This window comes from Cavia porcellus, unplaced genomic scaffold (assembly GCF_034190915.1).
Source record: "Cavia porcellus strain 051 isolate PalLab524CR breed Dunkin Hartley unplaced genomic scaffold, mCavPor4.1 scaffold_26, whole genome shotgun sequence".
Taxonomy (NCBI): domain Eukaryota; kingdom Metazoa; phylum Chordata; class Mammalia; order Rodentia; family Caviidae; genus Cavia; species Cavia porcellus.
Genome location: NW_026947509.1, coordinates 21,057,828 through 21,082,754, shown reverse-complemented (window position 1 = coordinate 21,082,754; position 24,927 = coordinate 21,057,828). Strand labels below are relative to the sequence as shown.

The 24,927-nt window shown below is 41.7% G+C and overlaps 1 protein-coding gene across 11 annotated transcripts in view; it reads right to left on the bottom strand.

Annotated features, from left to right (window-relative positions):
* LOC100735848 (TERF1-interacting nuclear factor 2) overlaps nt 1-24,927 on the bottom strand; it is a 31,224-nt gene that overhangs the window by 4,134 nt on the left and 2,163 nt on the right. For 3 of the 11 annotated variants that reach the window (XM_013157523.3, XM_013157515.3, XM_005005612.4), the window contains exon 8: nt 1,757-24,917. In XM_013157523.3, coding sequence (XP_013012977.1) covers nt 24,658-24,917 — 260 coding nt within the window. In that variant the 3' untranslated portion in view covers nt 1,757-24,657. Of the gene's footprint in view, nt 1-1,756; nt 24,918-24,927 lie in introns of those variants that run through there. The other 8 variants (XM_063236859.1, XM_013157518.3, XM_013157519.3 and 5 more) reach the window with 8 other exon arrangements.

Sequence of the window (24,927 nt, the reverse complement as noted above, 5' to 3'; positions counted from 1 at the left end):
GAGTTTGGTGGTTTTTTTTTTTTTTTGTGTGTGTGTGTGGGGGTACTGGGGATTGAACTCATGACCTCGTGCTTGCCAGGCAGGTGCTTGCTTGTGCCACTGAGCTAAATTCCTAGCCCCAGTTTTGTGATTTTGAAGGTTCTTGTTAAGCTTTTGTAGATTCTACTGCAGTTTTTTTTCTTAATGACTCATAACAGTAGTCAGTTACTGGTATAGTTGGAAACTGCCAGAAAAAGTCAGCGATTGGAGCCCATTCCACCCTCACCCCCCTGCTTTTTTTGTCTTTTGGAGACAGAGTTTTGCTATGCAGTTCAGGCTGGCCTTGAACTCACAGCAATCCTCCTGTCTTAGCCTCCCAAGTGCTGGGATTACAGGTTGGTTCTGCACCACATCCAACTGGAGCCCCTTTCTATATCAAGTCTTACTATGGCATCACTTTTACACATCTTTCGGTTATACTTTTCTTTTGGCTGTTTAAGATCAAGTGAAACCTGTGTTAAAATTAACCTCTTGCTGTTTTTCAAGGTCAGTTAAGTCTCTTCAGGCATTTCTTTTATCTTTTTATTTTTTTGGTATTGGGGGTCGAACTCACCTCATGCTTGTTAGGTAGGCACTTGTGTTGCTGAGCTAAATTCCTATCCTCAGGTATTTCTATAGAGTTATGTATAGAACCTCTTAGTTTCTCTGTCAGTGTTACCTGTGAGAATGGGTCATAGTCTTGCTAGTCCATATTTCTTTCTGTGAAAGCATGGGAAACTTTCCTCTTCCTGATTCTCCTTTGGTACAGTGTATGCTTGTTGATTCTTTTTTTTTGGTACCAGAAATCTAACTCATGACCTTGGGTTTGCCTGGCAGGCGCTTATGCTGATGAGCTAAATCCCTGCTTGCTGATTCTTGTACTCTGGGGTTCAGTAATCTCTCTGCTCAGGAGATTTGGTGACTTCACCAAAATTGTAGGAGCTTGTGGACAAGGTTCCCTCGTGTTTGTCATTGTCTTTGGAGGGCAAGAACCCAAATATTGGCTGTCCTCTTAGCCTGTTTTAGTTCCAGTCTCTAAACTTTAGTTGTCGAACATCCAGAAGAGAAAGATCAGTGACATTAGTATTGTAGTGGGAGTAATAGATTCTATCATATTTTTATCTGGATATCAAGCACTTTAAAATATAAAGTATAGCCAAAAAACTGTTATTTCCTATGAACTACAGTTGTTTTGTAGCTACATCCCTGAAGAATGTAAACAGACAACAGTTATATAGTTTACAGAGAAAAAAGCCAAACAATATTTTAGCATGACAAGCATGACGATGTTATTTTGTAACCCATTTAAATGTCTGTCTTAACAGAGAATAGATCATTTAGTCAACTTTTCCATCTGAGCACAAAATATTAAGTGACACAAAGAAAACTTTCACTTAATTTTTTATTCTTTAATAGGATATCATCTAAGGAGAATGTTCTAGCCTATAGCCTATAGATGTATCTTAGAAGTGTATAATGTCTAGCCTTTAATCTTAGTGTATGACATTGTTCAGACAGGTAGGTACCCTAGTATCTCTAAGCTTGACACATATAATGTACACATTGCATAAGTTTATTTTTTAAAAAAGCTATTATTTGGTGATCTCATGCTGGTTGAACATGTATATCTTATAACATATAGCTGGAATGCAAGAGAAAGACGGTTGTCTTAGTCTAAAAGAGGTTATCTGTCGATGTCCGCTCCCGGCCGGCAGGAAGGACACACGACAAAGTCTGGTAGTGGACAACCTTTTCTTTTTATTTTCCTTCTCCGTACAGCCTGCCCTGGGTTCTCCCAGCTGAAGCCTCCTTTGGTCCGCTCCCCGCGGCTCCTTTTGTGCTTCAGTCTGCCCCAAAGCCTCTACCGGTCCGCTCTCCGCGGCTCCTTTTGGGCTTCTACTTCCGGGCTTCTACCTGGCTTCTACTTCCGCCCAGGGGTGGCACCGGTATATATACGGGTACAGTGTCCAATCATGTTAAAGTAAGCAAGGCAAGCTGATTGGCTAACATCATCAGTTGCCAGGCAGACTATATTGTTGAGCGGGTTGTTTACGCGGTAAGCAGGAAACTAACATATTCGATGGGAGGGGTAATCTACCTCAGGCCTCACTCTTTACTACAGGCCTCACGTCCGCCAAGTGAGGCGACCGGGCTCGGGGCTGCGGCTCCCAACATCTCCCCCTTTTTTATTTTTTATGAATGTGCGCATCGTAGCCCTTCCTGGACTGGGTGCAGAGGCTTATGCCCTATGTGTAGGCCCACCGTAGGTCCTTGGCTTAGACCCTGGTCGGCCGTCCCATGGTCTGCCAAGGCCCTGAGGCCCTCGTCCTTTTTCTAGGGCCAGGCACAAACTGGACGGAACCTGGATGCACACAAGCTTGCACTCATTTCCTCTCCGTAAAGAAATCCCCTCGGAGAGAAATTTAGACCTGGGCAGCATCTAACAGTCCAGCGGCTTACGTGCAGGATGGGGTAGGGCCTGGCTTAGGTCGAGTCGTGCTGGGGAGGCACGCTCTTACCCGTCATTGACTCATCTACCCTGCTATATCATAATTTTTTAGAGGAGGAGTGTGGGAAGCTCACCGTCCCTAGACTCGGTCGTAGGCTAGGCGAGCGAGCCATGCATATGCCTGAGGATCTTCTTGTCCATTTCGGGCTACCGCTATTTCTATTCATCTTGTTGGTTGGTCTGTGATGGATCTCCAGTAGGGCAGGTCTGATCTTTAGTCGAGGGCTTTGTTGTCCGTGTCAGTCTCTCCGGTATCCACAGTGGTTCTCGTCCCGATTCCTGTGGGAAAACACAAACCGCGCCTCGGTTCCAGCTGACCACTGGATCCGGGCCCATCCATTGTCCTGTCATAGATAACCGCGCCTTTGGAGGCAGGCCTTGGCTTACTCCCCCTTTTTGTTTTTTATTTTTTATTTTTTATTTTTATCTTTTTTTTTTTTTTTTTTTTTTAATTGGTACCAGGGATCGAACTGGCGATTGCCTGCTTACAAGGCAGGCACTTATGCCGCTAAGCTAAATCCCCAGCCCTCATTTCCTCGACCGGCGTTTTTCTCAGCCTGCTCGGCAGAGAACTCTGTGTAACTACCCGAGGGCAGACACGCCTTTGCCAGCTGAATCCAGTCCGCGGGGGTGAGGGGCCCAGAAGACAGATTCTCCAGCATGGCAATGGTGTAAGGCGCAGTCGGCCCAAAGGTTGTAACTGCATTTTTAAGTTCTCTAATCTGCTTTATCTCAAAAGGCTCCCATACATTGCGTCCCTGGCCCATAGCTACTTGTACAGGAAATATCTCGTAGGGGCCACTATCTATCCCAGGTGGATGTACCTCATGAGACAAGCGTCCCCCCTGCCAAAGCCGCCTGTAAAAATACCGACCCGCCGGCGGCGGAGCATAAGACAGCGGCCGTGATTGGGCGGAAAATGGGGGCCCGTGCATCACTTCCTGTTCTGGCGAAAGGGGAGGGAGCTCCCAGGCGGCCGCCTCGTGGCGAGGGACCGCCTCCGGAAACGGCCCCCAAGGTGGGGCGGAAGGCTTCGCCTCCCTCTCGCGCCGGGGCGCACTCAGGAGCTCTCTACTCCTCCGCAGACCAGGTTGAGCAGAGCGCAATTCGCGGGGCAACGCTGGAAAAGAACCCTGCGACTCCTTATTGAGCGACTTAGGCTCCTGACAGCTGGTCTCTTTGGCCTCCCTGCCATTCAACTTTCCCTCGTCCTCGGAGTCAGACGACTCCGAGGCTAGAGCCCCGTCCTCCTCCTTAGCATCCTTGTTCCCCTTGACAGACACCTCTCGGGAGCTCCCTGACTGGGCCTGCTCAGATACCCTGCGTACTTTTGTAAGCTCTTGAGAGCTTTCTCCACAACCACCCTCGCTCTTAGTGTTGCTACCTAGCATGTTTCCCATTTTTTAATATGTTACTCACCGCGTGAGGCCCAAGGAATCCGCCACTTACGCGTGAGCCTGAGGGGAGTCTAAAAGCCCTGTAGGTGCGCGCCACCCAGAGCCCAGGCTTATCCCCAACTCACCTGTCTCGCAGCTCTGTACTGGAGCGTTGTCCACTTCACGTCTCGGGGGTGATCAGTCCCCGGGCGGGCCACCAAATGTCGATGTCCGCTCCCGGCCGGCAGGAAGGACACACGACAAAGTCTGGTAGTGGACAACCTTTTCTTTTTATTTTCCTTCTCCGTACAGCCTGCCCTGGGTTCTCCCAGCTGAAGCCTCCTTTGGTCCGCTCCCCGCGGCTCCTTTTGTGCTTCAGTCTGCCCCAAAGCCTCTACCGGTCCGCTCTCCGCGGCTCCTTTTGGGCTTCTACTTCCGGGCTTCTACCTGGCTTCTACTTCCGCCCAGGGGTGGCACCGGTATATATACGGGTACAGTGTCCAATCATGTTAAAGTAAGCAAGGCAAGCTGATTGGCTAACATCATCAGTTGCCAGGCAGACTATATTGTTGAGCGGGTTGTTTACGCGGTAAGCAGGAAACTAACATATTCGATGGGAGGGGTAATCTACCTCAGGCCTCACTCTTTACTACAGGCCTCACGTCCGCCAAGTGAGGCGACCGGGCTCGGGGCTGCGGCTCCCAACAGTTATCACTATAAACAATCCTGGTTTTATATCTTAGAAGACTTGTACACCCAGAAGGCATGAATACAGTTAGTATACTATGAAATTAGCAATAATGAGAGAAGTCCTTTTTTTGTCAATTTAGTTTTACATCAAGAACATCTTTTAATGAAATTTCTTTGTTTTTAACCACAGAAAACTTAGCCTTTTGATGATGACTAGTGTAAACATATCACAGTAATATGTTTGGCAATGTTTATTGGGGTGTGTCTCTCTTTAGAATATGGAAACTATTGGGATTCCATTGGTGAAAAAAGCCTGGAAGAAAATATTTCTAGGTAGCCACTCCTTTATTCACTAAGGACAATCCTATCCAGCAACTTCTTAAGACTAAAGTGTCCCAAATTAATTATCTTAACAAATTTTTGATGACCTGTGAGAACTAAATCTTAATGATTAACACATTATTCTTTAATAATGAAAGATTTCTGAGTTATAGTACACAGACAACAATATGTATTGCATTTGTAAAACTAGTCTTGACATCACTTTCCTTAGCTGGCAAATTGGGTGGAAGCATGTCTTTAACTCTAATGGCATTTATTTTCAAGCCAATTTAAATTACTGACAAATACTTTAAAAATCCGGAAGGCAAAAAAAAAAATCACGTACCTCAAACAAAACAGCTGGAAGTATAGGCACTGGTTACAGATTGGACAGACAGATGGACAAACATGCATAAGACAATTTGTTTATAAAACAAGAGTGCACTAGGATATATTTGGCCAAGTTGAATTATAATAACTCTTTTACAGCTTTAAATTACTATGAATACACTTCTAGAATTTTTTTGTACATCAAGTTACAAAGATCTCTTGTAATAAGAATCAGAAAGAACAGAAACATTTTATACCTACGAAAGCAAAGACAGTTTTTAACACAGGCCCTAGGCTGATGGCTTATCTGATTGGAATATCCTGCTATACAGGCTTCTCATTGTTGGTTTGATAGTCAGATGGCTGGGGGGGGGCTAGTAAAAGTTAAACTGTAGTTAGACTCGTAAGTTTTCCTAGGAATATTTTGTTCTATCAATGAACTTATCTGGGTCATAAAAGTTGGTCCGTCTGCCCTGTGCTATAAAAGACAGTCAGCATCATTCTTGAGGGAAGAGGCAAGAGGAGTTAATCTCAAACACTGCGTAAGGACTGAAAGGCAGATAAACTTAGACCAAAACGTTACATTTATTCTTTGAAGGTTCTGGATTAAATATAGACCAATTTTTTAGAATATAGCCCAGAGATAGTTAAAAGTCAGTTTTACTCTGCAAATGTCCCAGGGACTAAACTCACCATTCTGGAAGCTTGGTCCTAAAATCCAGCAGACATGAAGAAGAGAGTTACCCTGGACCAAACACTGTTGTGAACTGTTATTTCTCAGGCAAGGTAGTGAAGAAGGGAGAGAAGAATGACTCTGAGTATGGCACAAGAACTAAATTCTAGCCAACTCAACTGCAGAAACACAATTAAGATCAAGAGCTTTCCCAGGGTGTCTCTAATCCTTAACAAAACATGCCTCCAGAGACAAAAGCTATGATTAACTGCAACTGAACTGCCAAGCAGAAAATTAAACCAATAATCAAAGAACCTGAAAGGCTGCTTTTAACCTTTTAAAAGAGAGAGAGAAAATGAGAACATTTTAGTTATATTGTTTAGTGTTTACTTTCTAATAAATGACTTTTAATCAAAAAGTTCTAAAGATATCTATCACCTCCAGGGACAGACAGAGACAGGTAATAGTTAAAAAAAATTTTGGCCGCAGCACTAGGAGGTCTTTGGGACATTTTGGGTTCTCTATCCAATCACCGGATAATTTCCCCCTGCAGCAGTGTTATAAAGGCTCTGCTTAAACCCATTCTGAAAATTATATCCCTGGGTATCCATAATACAGTTAAGAAACTCACAGATTAAAGTCTGTACCAATTGTCTTTCATTAGAAGTCAATGTTTGATTTAAATCAATGTTTGATTACATTTCCCTGATCTAGTTTATAGGCCTGAGTAAATTCTCTAAAGAGCACAATGTACTTATAAGGGTCACCTGAGAACTTTCCTAGCTCTTGCTTGATTTGTTTTAGGTTACTGAGAGAAAAGGATTCATGAATGTAGGTAGTTCCAAATTACTCATTACTTCCTTTAGAGGATACTGCCCTTGAGGAGCTTGAAAAAATTCAGCTAAGGATGGATACAGCCTCATGGAGACTTTAGTTGTAGCTGGCCTAGAAACTCCACCCTCAAGGACCCAAAGAACGAATAGGGGAAGCCTCAGACTCAGTAATGGTAGGCAAGGCTTGTATTAAAGTTGACTTGTATTGGGGTTGAGAAGGATGAAGAAGTAAATTCATGTGTGAGATCCCCAAAGAAAGCAGTCAGCTATCAGCAACACAGCAGCAGTAGTTGCTTAGTGGATTAAGAGTGCTTTTGCACTCTTGTGCTTTTGCACAAGAGCAGCCTGTGTCTTTATTGTACGAGTCTTATACATGTTGTTATCACATATTTAGATTCTTACATACTATCCTCATTGGCACATGTGTAATTGTTCATTGTTAAGTCATGGTTACATAACTATCCTGCTATGCTCTTTCACTGAAGTGGGGTCACATATTTAAACGTTCTTAGATGCTCCTGAGCTTTGAAACAGTCTGAGTGGTTTCCTACACCTTGGAAACATTGTCCTTAGATTCAGTAATACTGGATGCCTTAAGGACTAAGTATCTGGTTTTCTTGTGTTGTACATTTGGTTTGAACACAAATATTTTTTCTTAATGCAAAGAAAATCTAAACATAAGGTAAATCTGACCACTTTTTCTTACAATTCGAGTTGTAACACAGTATCATAATTAAAATTTCCCGCTGTATTTTATTTTGGTTCTAGGGAGTAGGTAGGCCGTGTGCAGGTACAGAAAAATACTGTAGTTCTTCTCTTAACACATAAGGGTTGAACATTTCCTAGTGACTAAGAATATATTCCAAAGGAGTTAGAGATTTTGTCATCAGCTTTCACATCTGAGAATACAAAGAAAGAATTGGTAGCCCTTTAAATTTCTACTTGATTTCTATATCTCCAAGGTGTCCCCAAGGTGACTCACTCCAGAGTAAGTGTCTGCTGTCTGAAAGACAAAGGACAGGAGATACGTAGAAGATATATAGTTGCTGGATTAGATATCCTTAGGCAGTGCATGACCACATCATCCCTGGGAACTCAAATTGCTAACTCTGGTATGTGTTTTTAAAACAAATTACATATTTTTTCCAAATCCATTTTATTTCAAGGATAAAAAGAAAAGAAGAAAAAATTTAAAACTAAAGAAAAAAACAAAACAAAACAAACAAGTTGTAATTGAGTTCAGCTGTAATAGTCATGTTTAAAGAAGGAAGCATTGCTTAGCACTGCTTTCTGATTCGAGAGAGAGCAAGACAGACAGTTGAACAGATCAAAGGTCAGTACTTTCATATCCCACAAAAGAGACCACTTTTAGAGATAAGGTAAATAGGTTGGAGAAATTGTGCCCTAAGTTCTAGGGTAAAGAAGCCTCTAAGGCATTTGTGTCATCTCTCTAACCACGTAGGCAACCTTTCTTAGCAGCAAGACAAGGTTATGCTTTTTCAAGTCCATTTTAAAATTTATATGTTTGTGAAGCTCACAAGTTACACTTATATCATCATCTAGCAGCCACAGTTCATATGTTAGTAAAGCCAAATGTATTGGGGTTGGTTTTTTTGTTTTTTGAGACAGGGTTGCATGATGCTGGTCAGACTGGCTTCGAACTCATTACATAGCCCAGGATGACCTCAAACTCACAATTCTCCTGCCTTTGCCTCCCAAGTAATAGGATTACAGGTGTATCACACCCAGCTGTATCAGTTTTCTACATGCAAATGAAAGAGTAGAATGGATAAAATCTTTTTTACTCTTAGTACACGCAAGGCATAAATGTAAATCATTTTTTTTGGTCTTTTTCCTTTTTATTGGTACCAGGAATCGAACTCACGACTGCCTGCTTGCAAGGCAGGCACTTATGCCGCTGAGCTAAATCCTCAGCCCCATTTTTTTTTTTTTTTTTTTTTTTTTTGTAAATCATTCTCTTGATGGCTTCTTTCCTTGGTGAAAGACAAACAGTTGTTGCAAGATGCCTCGGCCTTTCTGGAGGGAGGGGCAGTCTGAGGACAAGGTGGTTTTAAAGTCCTGAGGAGTTGGAGAAAAACTAACTTACTAGCAGAGAGAGAAAAAGCCCAAATCTGTAGTACAGCTCTCAATGAAGGCTTTAAGAAAAGTCTCCAACAGCATTGCCTCTGTGTGTTCTCCTGGATGGGCAAAATTCTAATGTCTCATCTGACCCAGAGAAGGGATATGACTTCCTCATCTCAGGTGACTTCCCTGTCTTTGGTGTTAGCAAACACTCATTTTATATGACTTAACTTAAAGGTTCTTAGTTGGGCTAGAGGAAAAGGTGTGGAAGTTTAGAGTTCTCTACCTTACATGACTCCAAAAAAGGAAAGGACAAAGTAGCAGGGAAAGATCACAAAGATCACAAAGATCCTCACCAGCGAGAGATCAGACCAGACATGAAACAGGCAAAACAGACTCAACATTTTCTTCAGCTTGTAGGGAAGGGTCAAGCCAGTTTGTCTCAGTGAAACTTGCTCAAGTCTTTTTTTCTTTTTGAGACAAAGTCTTACCATGCAGTTTAGGCTGGTCTTGAGCTCACTTTGAAGCCCAGGCTGTTCTTGAACTCACAGCAATCCTCTTACCTCAGCCTCCTCAGTGCTGGAATTACAGATGTGTACCACCAATTGTCCTCCAAGTCTTAAGAATGGCCACTGACCTACCTACCTTTAACTGATGGAAGGGGTTCCATGATTTATTAATTAGGTATGAAGTTTCTAAATATAAACTAGATTTCATAAAGACCATTTTATAGCACTTCATGTCAAAGTCCACTAGGGGTCACTGTAACACAACTTTTCCTTAGCACTGTTGTCTGAGATAACAAACCATAATAATCAGGTCAAGCTAGGAATGCTAGTAAATTCAGATGTTTTGTTTTGTTTTTCTTTCTTTATTTATTTTTTGGAGACAAGGTCTCATTATGTATTTAGGCTGGTACGGATTACTATGTAGGCCAATCTGGCCATGAGCTTGAGGCCATCTTCCTGACTCAGCCTCCTGAGTGCTGGGATTATAGGCATGTAGCTAATAATTCAGCTAACACTAGTTAATTCAGCAACTAAATCCAAATGCAGTGTATACAAAATAAGAACAAATTGTCCCATTAAACAAGTATCATAGCCTCCCCGTGTTCTCAACTTAAATTTATCATTTTAACAAAACACTAAGCAATTGACAAAGACATAAAATAAAATTTAAAGCATAAAATTTTTGATTACTTAAGTGAGTCACAATCCAGAATCTATGAAACAAAAGCAAACTCTTACTTCCATCCAGTTATCTTTGTGGAAGACCTCCATATGACATAGAGCATATGATATAAGGATGGTACAGACTCTCCAAGTAATCCAAATAATACAAGGGAAATATGACTCCTGACTGCTAGATGTCTGAAACACTGAGTCTGTGTTGTCTAAAATCGAAGAATGAATTCTAGGAACAATGGAGATTAAGAATAGGAAGAATTTATTGAGAGAAAGATAGTTTCTGTCCAACAGAGACAGAAGGGGCCCAGAAAGTGGGGTTGCCCACCGAGGCTCTTTTGACCATCTCAATAGTAATGGCACCCAGAAAGCATGCGCTTTCAAGGTAACCACCTTTGGTGCCATCCAGTAAGGGGTTCCAACAATGGTATTGCATTTGATCTGCTTATGGGTTATCTGGACACAAAAACCAATCAGTAAATTTAGCCCATCCTTCTATTCCCAAAAGCACATCATCACTTTTGATGTCTCAGTGGATAACTTGATTATCATGCAAACACTCCAACATCTGCAAACATTCTCTGCGTGCAATAATGACCTGTGCTTCATCCATGCAGGTTTCCATGACAACATCACTAAGTGTACCACAGTCAGGTGCTCTATAACTAGAAACAACTCACCTCTTACCAACTAACTGTCCAAGAAGTTAACTCTGTTGGAATTCTTTATTATTTTATCGTCATTATCATCATAGTCATCATCTTCATTAGTTACCATCACTAATATATCTGACCCCTTGGTGTTCAGCAGGAGTAAAACATATATATATATGCATCACTGTGCTACAAACTTATTTTTTTAATTCATTTTATTTTGAAGAGAAAAAAATAAAAAAATCCAAACACATCAATTGGGGACAACAATGGTGTATACATTGTGCACTGTCATCCCCAAATCATTCACCCTGATGTGCTTTTGTTTTAGTGCTCTAGAAAGGGAAAGTTCAGTTCATTATGGGACTCATGCATTCACTGTGAAAGGTGACTCTACATCATCTTACCTGCATATTTGGTACAACATCAGCATCTAGATGTTTTATTCTAAAATTTATTTTATTTTATTTTAGAGACAGGGTCTCACTGTGTACAGGCTGGACTTGAATTCATTATATAGCCCAGGTTGGCCACAAACTCATGATGATCCTCTTGCCTCAGCCTTTCAAGTGCTGCTATTATAAGCATGTACTCCATACGTGATCTAAAATATAATTTAATACAGAAAAACACAAAGAAGTTGATTAAGTAGAACACTTTCTCCTTGCCCAGATAACTTCTGATATTTTTCAAAATAAAATTGTGTAAGATGAAAAAAAATCAAAGTGCCCAGTAGGCTCACAAAAGATATAATTCAAAAGATAATGGATGTAATAAACAAGGTAATCAGGGATATTACAGAAGACACTAATAAAAAGCTAGCTGAGCTAAACAAAATTATACAAACATGAATGACCAGTTTAGCAAAGAATTTGAATCCATGGAAAGGTTTCAAATAGAAATTCAGGAACTTAAAAAAAAATTATCTTGAAAGTACAAGCAGAAGTGACCAATGTGAGGACAGAGCATTAGAATTAGAAGTCAGGGCTCGTGTCAGAAATCAGCTATTCAGACCTTAAAAACAACAAGAGAATATGAAAAACGGATCCAACAGCTGCCAGATGAGGCAAAGAAGATTAATTTAAGATTGGCTGGGTTAAGTGAAAAATCAGACAACAGCACAAATGGCATAAAAAAAACCTATTTACAGAAGTAACAGTGAGAAAGCTTCTCAATATAAGGAAAGAAATATAGATAAGTGATGCATATAGAACCCCAAACAGCCATGATCAAAACAGAACCCCTCCAAAACACATCATAGTCAAAACCCCAGAAGTCTGGCACAGGGACAGACCCGTTAAAGCTGTTTAAAAGAAAGCTGTTAGAGAATAGAGCAAAACAGTAATAAAAATATTTGCCTTCAAAGAGATGGTAGAATGAAATCCCCCTTATTTGCTATGGTCTACCTCCCCGGACTACCCCTTGCAGTTCTATACCAGGAAACTCAGAAGAGCTCAGCTTGCCTGCAGCAGATCATTGCAAAGATTGCCATCTTTTCACATTTTGCTAGTCTCAGACTTTGTTTCCTTGGGTGAGTGGAGGAGGGAGGACTTGCCAAGATAAGGCTGTGGCTTTGTGAGTTTTGTTTGAACTCTGGTCACAGTGGGCACAACTGGCAGAACACTGACTGTTCTGAAATGTATGCTTAAGAATTTTGTCAAGTTTAAAGGCAGTGATTATGGGTTAAGATGAGAAAGGGAAAACTCCAAGCTTTTTGTGAGACAGAGTGGCCTACTATTAAGGTTGCATGGCTTTCAGAGGGGACACTTGACCCCTAAGTAGGGTATGAAACGTTGTCACCAGGAACCCAGGGCATCTAGATCAGTTTCCGTGTATTGATTTCTGGTTATGTGTGGTTCACGTGTTGACCCTATGGCTCAAATTGTATGTCTGGGAATTTCCTCAATAGGTTCTGATGATTCAAGAAAAACACTGTTGGCACAAAATCCCCTGTATTTCCCCCAGCTTCTGAGGAGGATGAACCCCTCTGTCTTACCTCTTCAGTACTACCTCTTCCATACTGAGCACCCTAGAGTGCAGGAGCAGCCAGTTCTTCCCACGCAGGGCCAGCTGCACCCTGTGGATGCTGTCTCCACTAAGCCTCCCTGAAGCCAGTAGCAGACTCTCTCTTGAGGACAAGAAACCCTCAGAACTAGGTGCTGAGTCCTACACCCTGCAAGGGGCGCTCAGTACAACAACAGGACAGCTGAGATGTCCTCCTCAGCTCTCAGTCCCTGAAAGAATCTGGAAAGCTGCTGAGGATTACATAAGGTCAGAAGGGCAAGGGACTAAGCTGAAAATTGCTGAGAGGGTAAAACATGTTATTCCCTGAGAGACACCTAACTGGGACTTGAATGTAGCCCTAGGGGCTCAAAATCTGGATGTGTATCATGCAGCCATGATAAAAGGGCTTCTTGCAGCTGCCCGTCTCTCCACAAACTTGCAGAGTGGAGGTACGTCAGATGACCAAGGAGAGCCCATCTGCATTCCTTGAGCACCTCCTGAGGCTTACTGAACACATACCCTGTTCAACCTCTAGCAAGCGGGGAACATTAGGATGATAAACATGCCTTCTGTCATTCAGTTGGCTGCTGACAATTGCTGCAAGCTACAGAACTAGATGGGTCTACAGAAATGGCCATAGCACAGTTGGTTGAAGAGTGGTTCAGAAAGTATGTAATAATAGAAACGATAAAAGATAGACACTTCTGGAGGAACAGAAAATATTAGCCACTTATAGAAAGGAGGCTCAGGCAGAGACCAGGGATTTTAAAAAAGGAAGAAAAATGCTCTCAACAAGGAGCAAGATGCATCCCCTCAGACCCAAGCCAGTGTACCTATTGTAAGGAGATAGGGCATCTCAAATGAGAATGTCCAAAGTTGCTACAAGAAAAAGAAGGAAATGTTAGTGATGGATACAGAGGCAGTCTTAGACTGACCGAGTCACGGTTCCCTGTCTCTCAGCCCCAAGGAATTTATGTTAACTGTAAATGTTGGAGGGAAACCTGTTAAATTCCTGGTGGACAAGGGTACAGATGTAGCTGTAGTTACTCAGCTGGCAGCCCCACTCATAAGTAGGAAAACAAGGGATGCAAGGGATGATTGGCCAAACCTTTACCTATTTTTTCTGTGAGTGATGGCAGATTTGGCTTGGACAGCAAATAGTCATTCCTTTGTGCTTATGTCTAACTGTCCTTCCCCCCTCCTGAGCCAAGATCTTCACAAGCTGTACCCTCACCCTTACCCCTTCAGAAACCATTTTGACTACCAGAGAGGAACCTTCATCTGAGGATCATGTTCTCATAGTAACCTCTCCTATGCAGGAAGAATATCACCTCTGGGAATTGGAGAAGCAAAGGGTGACAGCCAAAGGCCCTGATCTTCTTTCTTGGACTCAGCATTTCCCCTTGGTTTGGCCAGAGGACAACCCCCCCTGGTTTGGTGGCTCATGTGCCCACTGGTGATAATGGAATTAGCAGGACATATGAAGCTGGTCCAGCTGAAGCAGTACCCAATGACCATGGAGGTTAAGAAGAAAGGGACTTAAACCCTATGTGAAAAGAATACTGGAAGCGGGAATATTGAGAGAATGCAGTCCCCACGGAATGCACCTTTTCTGCCTGTCCAGAAGCATGGGACAGATGGACTTAAGCATAAGACATAAGACAGTCCAGGACTTAAGATCTGTAAATAATGTGTTTATGACTTCACCCTACAGTTCCAAACTCCTATATCCTGCTTACCTCCCCCACACGAACCTCGTATACTGTGTTAGATCTAAAGGATGCTTTCTTCTGTATTTCCTTGTCTGTGGGGTCGCAAGACATACTTACTTTTGAGTGGGAGGAACCTGAGGGGAGATAAAGGTGTCAACTAACCAGGACAAGGTTATAAGGGTTTCAGAATTCTCTGCCAATTTTTGCAGATACTTTATCCAAAGATCTAGTTCCTTTTAGCCAGGAAAATCCTGAAATCTGTTACAGTTATGTAGATGATTTGATTTTAGCTGCTGAAACATGCAAACTGTGTCAGGAGGGGACAAAAAATTGCAGGGACTGCTCCAAGATAAGGGGTATGAGTAAGTAAGAAAAAGGCTCAAATTTGTATACAAACTTGAATTTTGGGGGTTTATGTTAAATGATGGGACATATTCTGTCAGCTACATGCACGCAGGCCATCCAGGGCCTTAAAGTATCAGTAACCAGGAAGCAACTGAAAGAACTAGAAGCTGCCAGATATTGTCACCTTAATTTTGCAGCAATAGCAAAACTTCCACATGAAGCTTTGAGAGTGGGAAACGGTCCCTTGCTGGAGTAGAGCCCTGAATGCCAGCCAGCTTTTAAGGATTTCAAAGAGAGACTGATAAGTGCCCCTGCTCTGGCACTGCCTGATATCACGAAGCTTTTCCAACTTTTCCTCCATGAGAAAGGCCATGAAAATGTGCAGTGGCATATCTAAGACTGGACTCCGTGGTGGCTGGATGGCTTTCTTATGTTCCACTACCACCATGGCCATTTTAGTAAAAGAAACAGATAAATTCACTTTGGGGAAGAAATTAAACGTGTTTGTACCCCATGCAATGGAAACCCTGTTGGGAGGCCCTGATGGTAAATAGCAGAAACCAGACTGGCTCAATATCAAGGAACCCTATAAGAGGACCTTAGACTATCAAAACTGTACAAGTCATTGTACACACACACTCTTGTGCCCACACACCTGGAGTCATCTAAACATAACTGCACACTTGCCATCAAGATGGTGTATTCCACCTGGCTGAACCTGCAGGACATCCCTCCAGGTCCTGGACTTGTGCCTATTTGCAGACAGCAGCACCAAGGTTATCAATGGGTTCAGAGGGCAAATACAGCAGTCACTTCCCTTGAACAGACTGTTTGGTCAGAGGCTTTGCTTCCTGGGACCTCAGCACAGTGAACTGATTGCTCTCACTTTGTGCCTCTCACTATGCATTTGCTATCCTACAATTGCACTGTGTCATCTACCAGGAGAGAGGCTTACTAACAGTAGGAGGGACATTAAAAATTCCCAAGAAATACTGAAGTTGTTACAAGCTATCTGGTTCTCTCCAAGGTAGTTGTAATACATCGCTCAGGAAAACAGAAAAATGAGTCATTAGAAGCCCAGGGAAATCATGCAGGGGACTTAGCTACTAAATAGGCTGCTCTTGGAAAACAATTTCCTACAGCTTGTGTCCTGGTGGTACCACTGCTCAAGCCACTCAAGTATTCAAAAAAGGAGCTGTCATGGCCTGAAGTGCAAAGGGCCACAGAGAAACTGGGTGACAAGTTTTACCAGAAGGAGGAGTCTTCCTCTTGGAAACTCTGGGACTTTATGTCATATAGCACTTACACAGCCACATGCACATGGGGAAGATTGCTATGAGATGCCTGCTTGGCCACCATTTGTGCTGACTGTAGACTTTATGAGCTTTGGTGGCTTCACAATGTGAAGCCTGCACCCATAACAACCTGGTTGCACAGCCTTTACAATTGGGTGTCCAGAGACAAGGAACTTTGCCATTTGAAGATGTTGCAGTAGACTTTACTGAAATCAAGTCCACTAGAGGAAACAAAAAGTATTTGCCAGTCCTGAGCTGGGTGGAGGTGCTCCCTTACTAGGACTGAGACATCAAAGGAAGTAGTTACAAGCCCTAATGGAGTTAATGATACCTCCTTACAGGCTCCCCATAACTGAGTCCAGATAACAGACTTGCTTTTTAAAGTGTTGAGTAATTAAAGGTCTCTCAGAGGCCTTGGAATTTACATGAAAGCTACATACAGCCTATCAATCTCAGAGTTCAGGTTGTATGAAAAACAAAACCAAATTGGCAAAGCTTTGACAAGAGAGTGGGGCAAACTGGGTCATAATGCTTCCTGTGGCTTCTCCATTCATGGTGCACCCAGTACTGGGATGGACTGACTCTGCTTGTATCTGCACTAGAAGGGCTTCAAGAGATTGGGACTTCGGACTTGTCAGTAAATGTTAAAGGACCTCCAGGAGACTGCTGTAATGTCATCCAATTCTGATTCACCATCTGGTCTTTTTGTACTGGGGATCAAACTCACGACCCTGCACTTGCCAAGCAGGCGCTTATGGGGCTGATTAAATCCCCAGCCTGGTCCATTGTTTTGAACCAAGACAAAGTCTTAAAGCACAGAAAGGGGAGCCCCTCCAACCAAAATGGGGATGGGGGATAAAGTCCTGTTAATGATCCCAATCGCTTTAAAATTTTCAGGTTAGCTGGGCGTGGTGGTGCATTCTGACACTTGGGAGGCTCAGGCTGGAGTATTGTTTGGAGTCCGACACCAGCCTGACCTACAAAGGGAGCTCAAGTCCAGTCTGAACTGCATAGTGAGACCCTGTCTCAAAAAAGACATAAAAACCAAAACAAACCCCTTCTCCCCCTCAAAAATCCAAAAATACCCTTTCAGGTTGTACTCCATGGGTTCCTCACTCCTGAGTCAAGAAGTGGGCCTCTATCAGCTGCATCAGAGACCTACTCACCATGATGCTCCCAAAGACTCTGACAGATGCTCACTACAGCTGGACTTGAGTCATGACCCAGGCTGCTGCCGGTTCCAGCTCTCCTGCTGCTGCTTTTGGAAGAAACCAGCTCACAGCTAAAGACAGCTATCCCTGGTAAGTCTGGGGAACACTTTTGCAATTACATGATTGAATGACCACAAGACTACTGGGATTAAACAAGCTGAGCGGGCATCACAGTGTTTCCCCTATGACCAGCAATCTGTTGATTTTTCTCCCTAAATCCATTTATCCTGTCAGATTTGTAATCCCTATATGTAAAATTTGGAACCCTCACTGGTGGCAAGACAAGAATAAAAGTCACCCCTTCTGTGTGTGTGAGGTTCAGAAAAAGGCAATCAACAGACACAGCAATGATACAGACCTAGTAAACTCTGGGCTACATTTATGCATAAGGTAAAAAGGGAGAAATTTTAATAATGAAAGGGAAGCATACTGCCCATGCTGGGGTTATGAGCAAGTGTAGGATTTCAGGGAGGATGGTATGATGGGCAGGACCAAACTTAAGAACCAGAATTGCACTGGTGGGCTCAGAATGAATGACCTATCCAGGTGTATAGAGAAAAGCAGATTTTCTTTCTGTGTGTGTGTGTACCAGGGATTGAACTCTCAACCTTGCACTTGCCAGGCAGGCACTTATGTTTGCTGAGCTAAATCTCTGACCCGAGAAAAGCAGATTTGTTACCATACTGAGTACTGTTTTTATGCAGATTAGAATAATCCTCAAAGACATTAATGATCTCACATGGGCATCGGGACTCCCTTGGGGTGTTCACATGTACACATGAAAAATAGAATAGAGAGATCCGGGAATCTTCATCTATATATCCAGAATAGGAATAACTCCAAGAAAGGCAGCCACCCTTCTTCCTGCACTCTCCTGAGAATTGTATCACCCAGACAATTCTAAGTCAAAGGTTTTGCCCATTGTTCCCTTGAAGGAGAATGTCTCAGCCTGAGAGTACCCGTGTTAACACTGCAGAGGTAAGTACACAAACGTGTATTTACACAGTGCTCAATGAAACTCATCATGTCCTTCATCTATTAGACCTGGAAATAGCCACAACACCCTGGATGTGTTTAGGACTGGACCCCCCCGCTTTTGGGAGGTAGTTGCCCTCACCCAACTTGCACCCCAGAGGAGGGAGAGCCTCTACCTCTACTTATTATAGAAACTGGGTACAGACAGGGGTCCTGTGTGGGCCAGGGACACAACCATGTTACATGTAACCACACTGTGTCCCAAGACTCGATATACTGGGCACCAAAGGGAACTTGTGTTTTTCTGTATTAATGGATTTAAATGTCTGGACCCTTTACAGGTATGGGTCCCTACCTCCTGACAATGCTGGTCCCCCCAAATCCGAATAATTCAAGAGGGAAGTTCAGAGATAATGAGTCCCTGCAGTTACTGCCCAAAGAGACATGATCCTAATGAGCTTCTGTGGTTTGCGTGTCGGTAAAGACAAGCACAGCCGGATCCACTGGATTAATTACAGGAGCACAAGTCAGTTCAGAGCTGGGTCTCCAAAGACTTACAGAGGTATCATGAACTACAGCACAGGATGTAGTAGGAGTCTGCAATATGCTTGGACAGCTACATAATAAAGTGAATTCACTAGCTGAGTTGGTTCTGCAAAACAGACGAGGACTCAATCTACTTTTTATGGAATAAAAAGGACTATGTACAGCCTGAGGGGAAAACTGTTTTTAGGCAAACAGCTCCAGGGTCACAAACAAACAAACAAAACACTAGAAAAACTGGACCAGAGCACTCAGGATCAGGGTAAGGCCTACCAAAATGGTAGGTAGGAAAGCTGGTATGAACAGATATTCAACTAGACTCAGGGGCTGACTTCATTAGGTACTGGACTTGCAGGGCCAATAATAATTATAATCCTGTTCCCTACTTTTGGGCCATTTTTTTGTTTTATGTAGTCTTTTTGAGACAGGGTCTCACTATGCAATTCAGGCTGGCCTTCAGCTCACTTTGTAGCTCAAGCTGTCTTGAACTTGAAAAGATTCTCCTGCCTCAGCCTGGGATTATAGGTGTGGGCCACCATGCCCAGCTCTTTTAGGCCATTTTTAACCAACTGGGTAAAAGATAGCATCCAAAGTAGTATAAATCAGGAACAAATGACAGTACTAAAACAGATGCATGCAAGTCCAGTTATGAACCATTGCCATATGAAGGACTACACATGTCCTAAAAAGTATGTCCTCGAATGGGGAAATGTGGAGGCAATGGAGACTCCATCTTAGTTTGTAGTTACTCTTTAGGAGAATTCTATTTCTTTCTTTCTTTCTTTTTTTTTTTTATTGGTATCATGGATTGAACTCGAGACTGCCTGCTTATGCCGCTGAGCTAAATCCCTAGCCCTGAGAATTCTATTTCTAATTCCTGAGAATCTCCATCCCTTGTAGTCATAAACCATAAGAGAAGAGACAAATGATGGTCAAGATAACCCTTGCTTGCATCAAAGGTTAACCACCCAGATGTTTAGGAAGATCCTGTAATACTCAGTAACACTCAAATAAGACTTTTTAAAAGTACAATGATAGGGTTGCCATAGTTAAGTGAGGAACTTGCAAATTCCAAGAAAAGTGATAAGGTTGCAATGGTTACTGAGAGGGTATTAAAAACTTCTGGAGATTGCGCACCCAAGTTTATAGCAACACAACTTGTATTAGTTAGATCTTGGAAACAACCTAAATGCCCATCAACTGAGGATAGTTTTACACAATGGAGTACAGCTCAGGCATAAAGAAGGATAGAGACTTTTATAGATAAAATGGATGCAACTTGAGAGCCTACTCATTAGTGAAGTAAATCAGACACACCTGTGAACTTTTTATTGTTTCACTAGAATGAGAAGCTAAAAGAAATAACATATGCAATATATGTATAAATAGATATATAAAATGTTAAGATAGTTATATTACTTGATTTCTCTGAGTTCATTGAAGAGAAAGATTTGTGCTCATATGGTTTGGACAATTGTGCTCTGGGTTTGGGGATGACAATGTGCAATATATGTACCTTGTTATCCTGACTGATGTGTTTTTAATTTTTTTTTCTTTGAAATAAATACATTTGAAAAAAAGAACTTCTGGCATGGCATAGATTTGTGTCAATTCTCAGCCTTCTCTGGGTAATTTCTCGCTAATTTGCCATAGCAGTAGTAAATGGTTTCAATTATTCAGGCAAAAGACACAGACTGGCAGCAGGGATCAAGAAACAAAACCCAACAATATGCTATTTATAAGAAACAGCATTTAATCAAAAAAGAAACTCACAGATTAAAAATCAAAAATTGGAAAACAATATTCTATAAAATAGGAACCTGGAAAAAAGCAGAAGTAGCTAGCCTACTCTCAGACAAAGTAGATTTCAAGCTAGAATGAATCAGAAGAGGCAGAGAAAATCACCACATATTTATTAAAGAACAATTCTTTTTTTTTTTTTTTCCTTTTTATCGGTACTGGAGATCGAACTCATGACTGCCTGCTTGCAAGGCAGGTGCTTATACCACTGAGCTAAATCCTCAGCCCCAAAGAACAATTCAATAGGAAAAGATGCCAATTATATATGCACCAAACATCAGCATGTACAACCTCACAAAACATTACTGGGACATAAAAAAATCAGATAAACACCAACACATTTATGGGGGGGGCACAATACTGTACTGTCCGAAATACATTAGACCCCCCCCCCAAAAAAAAAAACAACTATCAGGGTTGAATGAAACCACCGAACAAATGGTGGGAATGTAAACTAGAACCATGATGGAAATCAGTATAGAAATTTTTCAAAAAACTAAAACTAAAAATTTCATTCAACCCATTTAGTCCCCCTCTTTATAACTTCCAAGAAGAGTTAAATACATCATATTATACTGAAACATGTATACCCATATTTACAGCAGCACAAATCTTGGATATGGCCATTAATAGACAAATGGATTAAGAAAATGTGTATTTATGTACAGTTGAGTACATACTGTACCATAAAGGAAAAACCTGAATCATTTATAGGAAAATGGAGCACCCTGAGACAAAGTGAAGTAAATCAGACACATAAGCTTAAATAATGCATGATGTTCTTAAATAAGAAACCCAAAATAAAGAGCAAAATAGAAGACAGAGAGACAGATCTTTTGCAAATAGGAGAAGGACCAAGAGATGGAGGGAATGGGAGAAGAGGGGAAGGAAGAGGACAAAGAAAAGAATTAAGATAAGTTATAACATATACCAACTTCCTCTAAGAGTGCAGTCACTATTACAAATGCATACTAATAAAAATGTAAAAATTATAACAACAAAGTTAGCCTCTTAAACAAATGGTACTGGCAAAATCAGCAATCCACATGCAGAAAACTGGTTAGATTTCTAATCATTACTTAAATAAAACCAAAATGGATCAAAGATCAAAACATCAGCACAGAAACAATCTGCTGGAAGATAAAATGGGTAAAACTGTTGAGACACAGACACAGATAAGGACTTTCTGAATAGATACTCAATTGCACAAGAAACTGAGAATAAACATATGGGATATCAAATTAAAAAGCTTCTGCACAGTAAAGGAAAGAACAGAGTGAAGAGATACATGCCATTCCTTGGACAGAAGACTAATACCCTTTTGGTTAGGGCTGGTCATTTCCACCTCTGCGATTCTGTAAGCTTTGTGGATAGTCCCAGACCCAAGAGGATCCCTCAAGAAGAGTCCACACAGTCTCCAGCACACAGCTCAGGGAGATGCCTGGGTCCACCATTTAGCACTAGTTTAACATGTGAACATCTTGCTGTGAGGACAGTCTGAGTTTTTCAATCTGTCTAAGCATGAAATTTACTAATCAATGCTAACACCACATAGTTCTGGAGAGAAATCTTTTCATCGTGTATTTGTGTAAAAAAAAACAGCAGCAGGCTATGGGATGCTTGTAAAGAAAATGTAGAAGGGAATAAATGAAGCCAGCCATTCCAGGTGGCCTGGGCTGACCTGATACTTAATGAAGTTCTAGGGGATAGCAATTGAGAGACATTATTGCCAGTTAAGACATTCCGGAAGCTGGCTAACAACTAACTGCACTGGACCTAGGGATGCAGTCAATAAAAACTATAGGACAAGACACACCCAGACATGATAACACCAACTCCAGGGGCTTTTGCAGCAGCCTAAGCAATCATAATTCCACGCCCCATTTAAAGAATAGTCAAAGCTAATCTTGGTAGAATTTCTTTGTTCAATGATAGCTCTGCCTGAGATTTACTGGCTAAGGGTCATTTTAACAATGCTGAATTTATGAGGGGGAGTATAGGGCAGGCTTCTGCACAGGCAACAAGGTGTCAGGTATTACCATGAGATATAAACTCTCTTTGCTGAATCAGATTATTAGTAAAAATCTATTACTTTTCTGGATATTGTAAAGGTGTTGAATATGGATATAATTTATAATAAATTTCAAGTTTTTTTCCTTTGACTTTTTGAGACAGTCTCGCTATGCAGTTCAGGCTGGCCTTGGGCTCAACTTGGTAGCCCAGGCTGGTCTTGAACTTGCAATGATCTGCCTGCCTCAGCCTCCTTGAGTGCTGGAATTACAGGAGTGCACCACCACACCTGGCTCTTTCAGGGTGTTTTGAGATGACAGTTTGGTAGTTTATAGGGAATATTTTTCTAACTAAATCTAGAGGTATCTAGAGACCTACAAATAAATGTGACCTCAGCTGCTTCAATTCTTTTTTTTTTGTGGAACCAGGGATTGAACTCATGACTTTGAGCTTGCCAGGCAGGTACTTATGCCACTGACCTAAATCCCCAGCCCTGCTACTTCAATTCTTAATATTGGAAAAGTTCCTAGTCTTTAAGTTAAATGTGTTATTTATTCAGCTGAGTGTTTTTCTTTTAACTTCTGATAAATTCTAATGATTAAAAACCTGAAGAAGGAAAAAAAAAAAATGTGACTGTGTAAAAACAGAAATTCTGGCCAAAGAACTAAGTCCCTTCTCTGCATGCCCGTATTTAGTAGTCTGAGTAGTCAATCCCCACCACCGATAAAAAGAAAAAAAATATTTTAAAAAAAGAATTAAGTCAGTTGCAAAATAAACATTCTCATGGTTTAAAAAAAAACCTATAAACAAAATTATGGGGATGGAAGTCTTTTTTCTTTTCCTTTTGGTTTTTTGAGACCAAAAGGAAAGATCGCAGTATACAGCTCAGGTTGGTCTTGAATTCACTATGTAGCCTAGGCTGGCCTTAAACTTGCAGTTTGAGTGCACTTCTGCCTCAGTCTCCTAAGTGCTATAATTATAACACCTTTAATACACTAAATACCATGTCTTTTGCCTGATATAAAACAAACATGCTAAGTTGTACTGTGCGAATGTACAGTTTATAAAGCTAATACATAGGTTTGATACACAGTAACCAGTAAGTGATCTCTTTTATACATTACACCAGTATGTTAAACATACAAAATAATCAGAACTTCCTGACATCTCTGCTCCTTACAATTAATGTGATTCAATCATGCAAATTAAAATGTGTATCTACATCTACTGAATTTAACTAAATATTTGGTTGTATACAGAAGACACACTTATACCTTTAGTATAAGCCTATTTGTAATCATTAACACTGTTTCCTAAGTTTGTAAGAGATACAAAACTATCTTTTGATTCTTTCAAGAGTGTTAACCTAAAAAAGACCTGGAAAAGAATTCTAAAGTTCGCCTTAAAATTAAAAATTTTGACTAGCTGGGTGTGGAGGCACATATCTATACAATTATATCTTGTTAATATATCTTCATTAAATGAGATTCTCAGGTATCTCAAGCTCAGAAATGCTGACATAATTAAAATACTCTCAACAGAGAGCTCACAACTGTGAAGACATGCTGGATCTCTGCACAGTGCTGGCATCTAGGTAATGCTCCAGGGTGGGAAGAGTTAGGTTAGCACCAACCCCCTTGTAACTGTGGTAACCTTTCTAGGCACCTATGAGTAACACTGTCCAAGGAAGGAAAAAGAACAAGGAGCTCCTTTAGCTCTAATAAGGCCAGTTCTAATAAATGACCTCTGCTGATCCATGGAAGCAGCAGGTGTGGGCACAAAAGCAGCCGTCACCAGCAAGTTACTGGTGGCGGTTAATTACTGTTATTCACATCAAGACAGTGCTGAGACAAATCCAAAAATCTAATTATTAAGCATTACACCACTTTTATCAATATATTCAGGCAACCCACAGCTGAGCTTCCACTTCATTACCACTAAGCTGCCTGCAGAGCTGAGAAAACAGGCAGAGGGCACAGGGCACTGCAGTGTATCACAGGGCTCTAGAGCTATCTGTGCAGTCATGGGACGCAGCAGGCAAGGCACTGCGGCCATAGGTGGGGAGGTATTCATAGAAGGTGGGGATCAGGGTATCATACTTTGTCTTCTGATATTTTCCTAGAGACTCCTGCAGAGAAGGGAGCAGGAGGGGTCCTAACACTGGAAATGATTTCTGGAGTTCTTCTTATTCTGGAGCCTGTGGGCTTCTCAGTCTTGTTCTGCCCATCTTTCTCCCCAGTTTTCTGTTCCTGCCTACTCACCTCTCCTTCTCTCTGGCAATCTTCTTCCTCATCAGAATCCAAAACCAAGTCCCCTATGGTAATGATCGAGGTGGTTAGAGATGGACAATGTGCTGCAGGAAG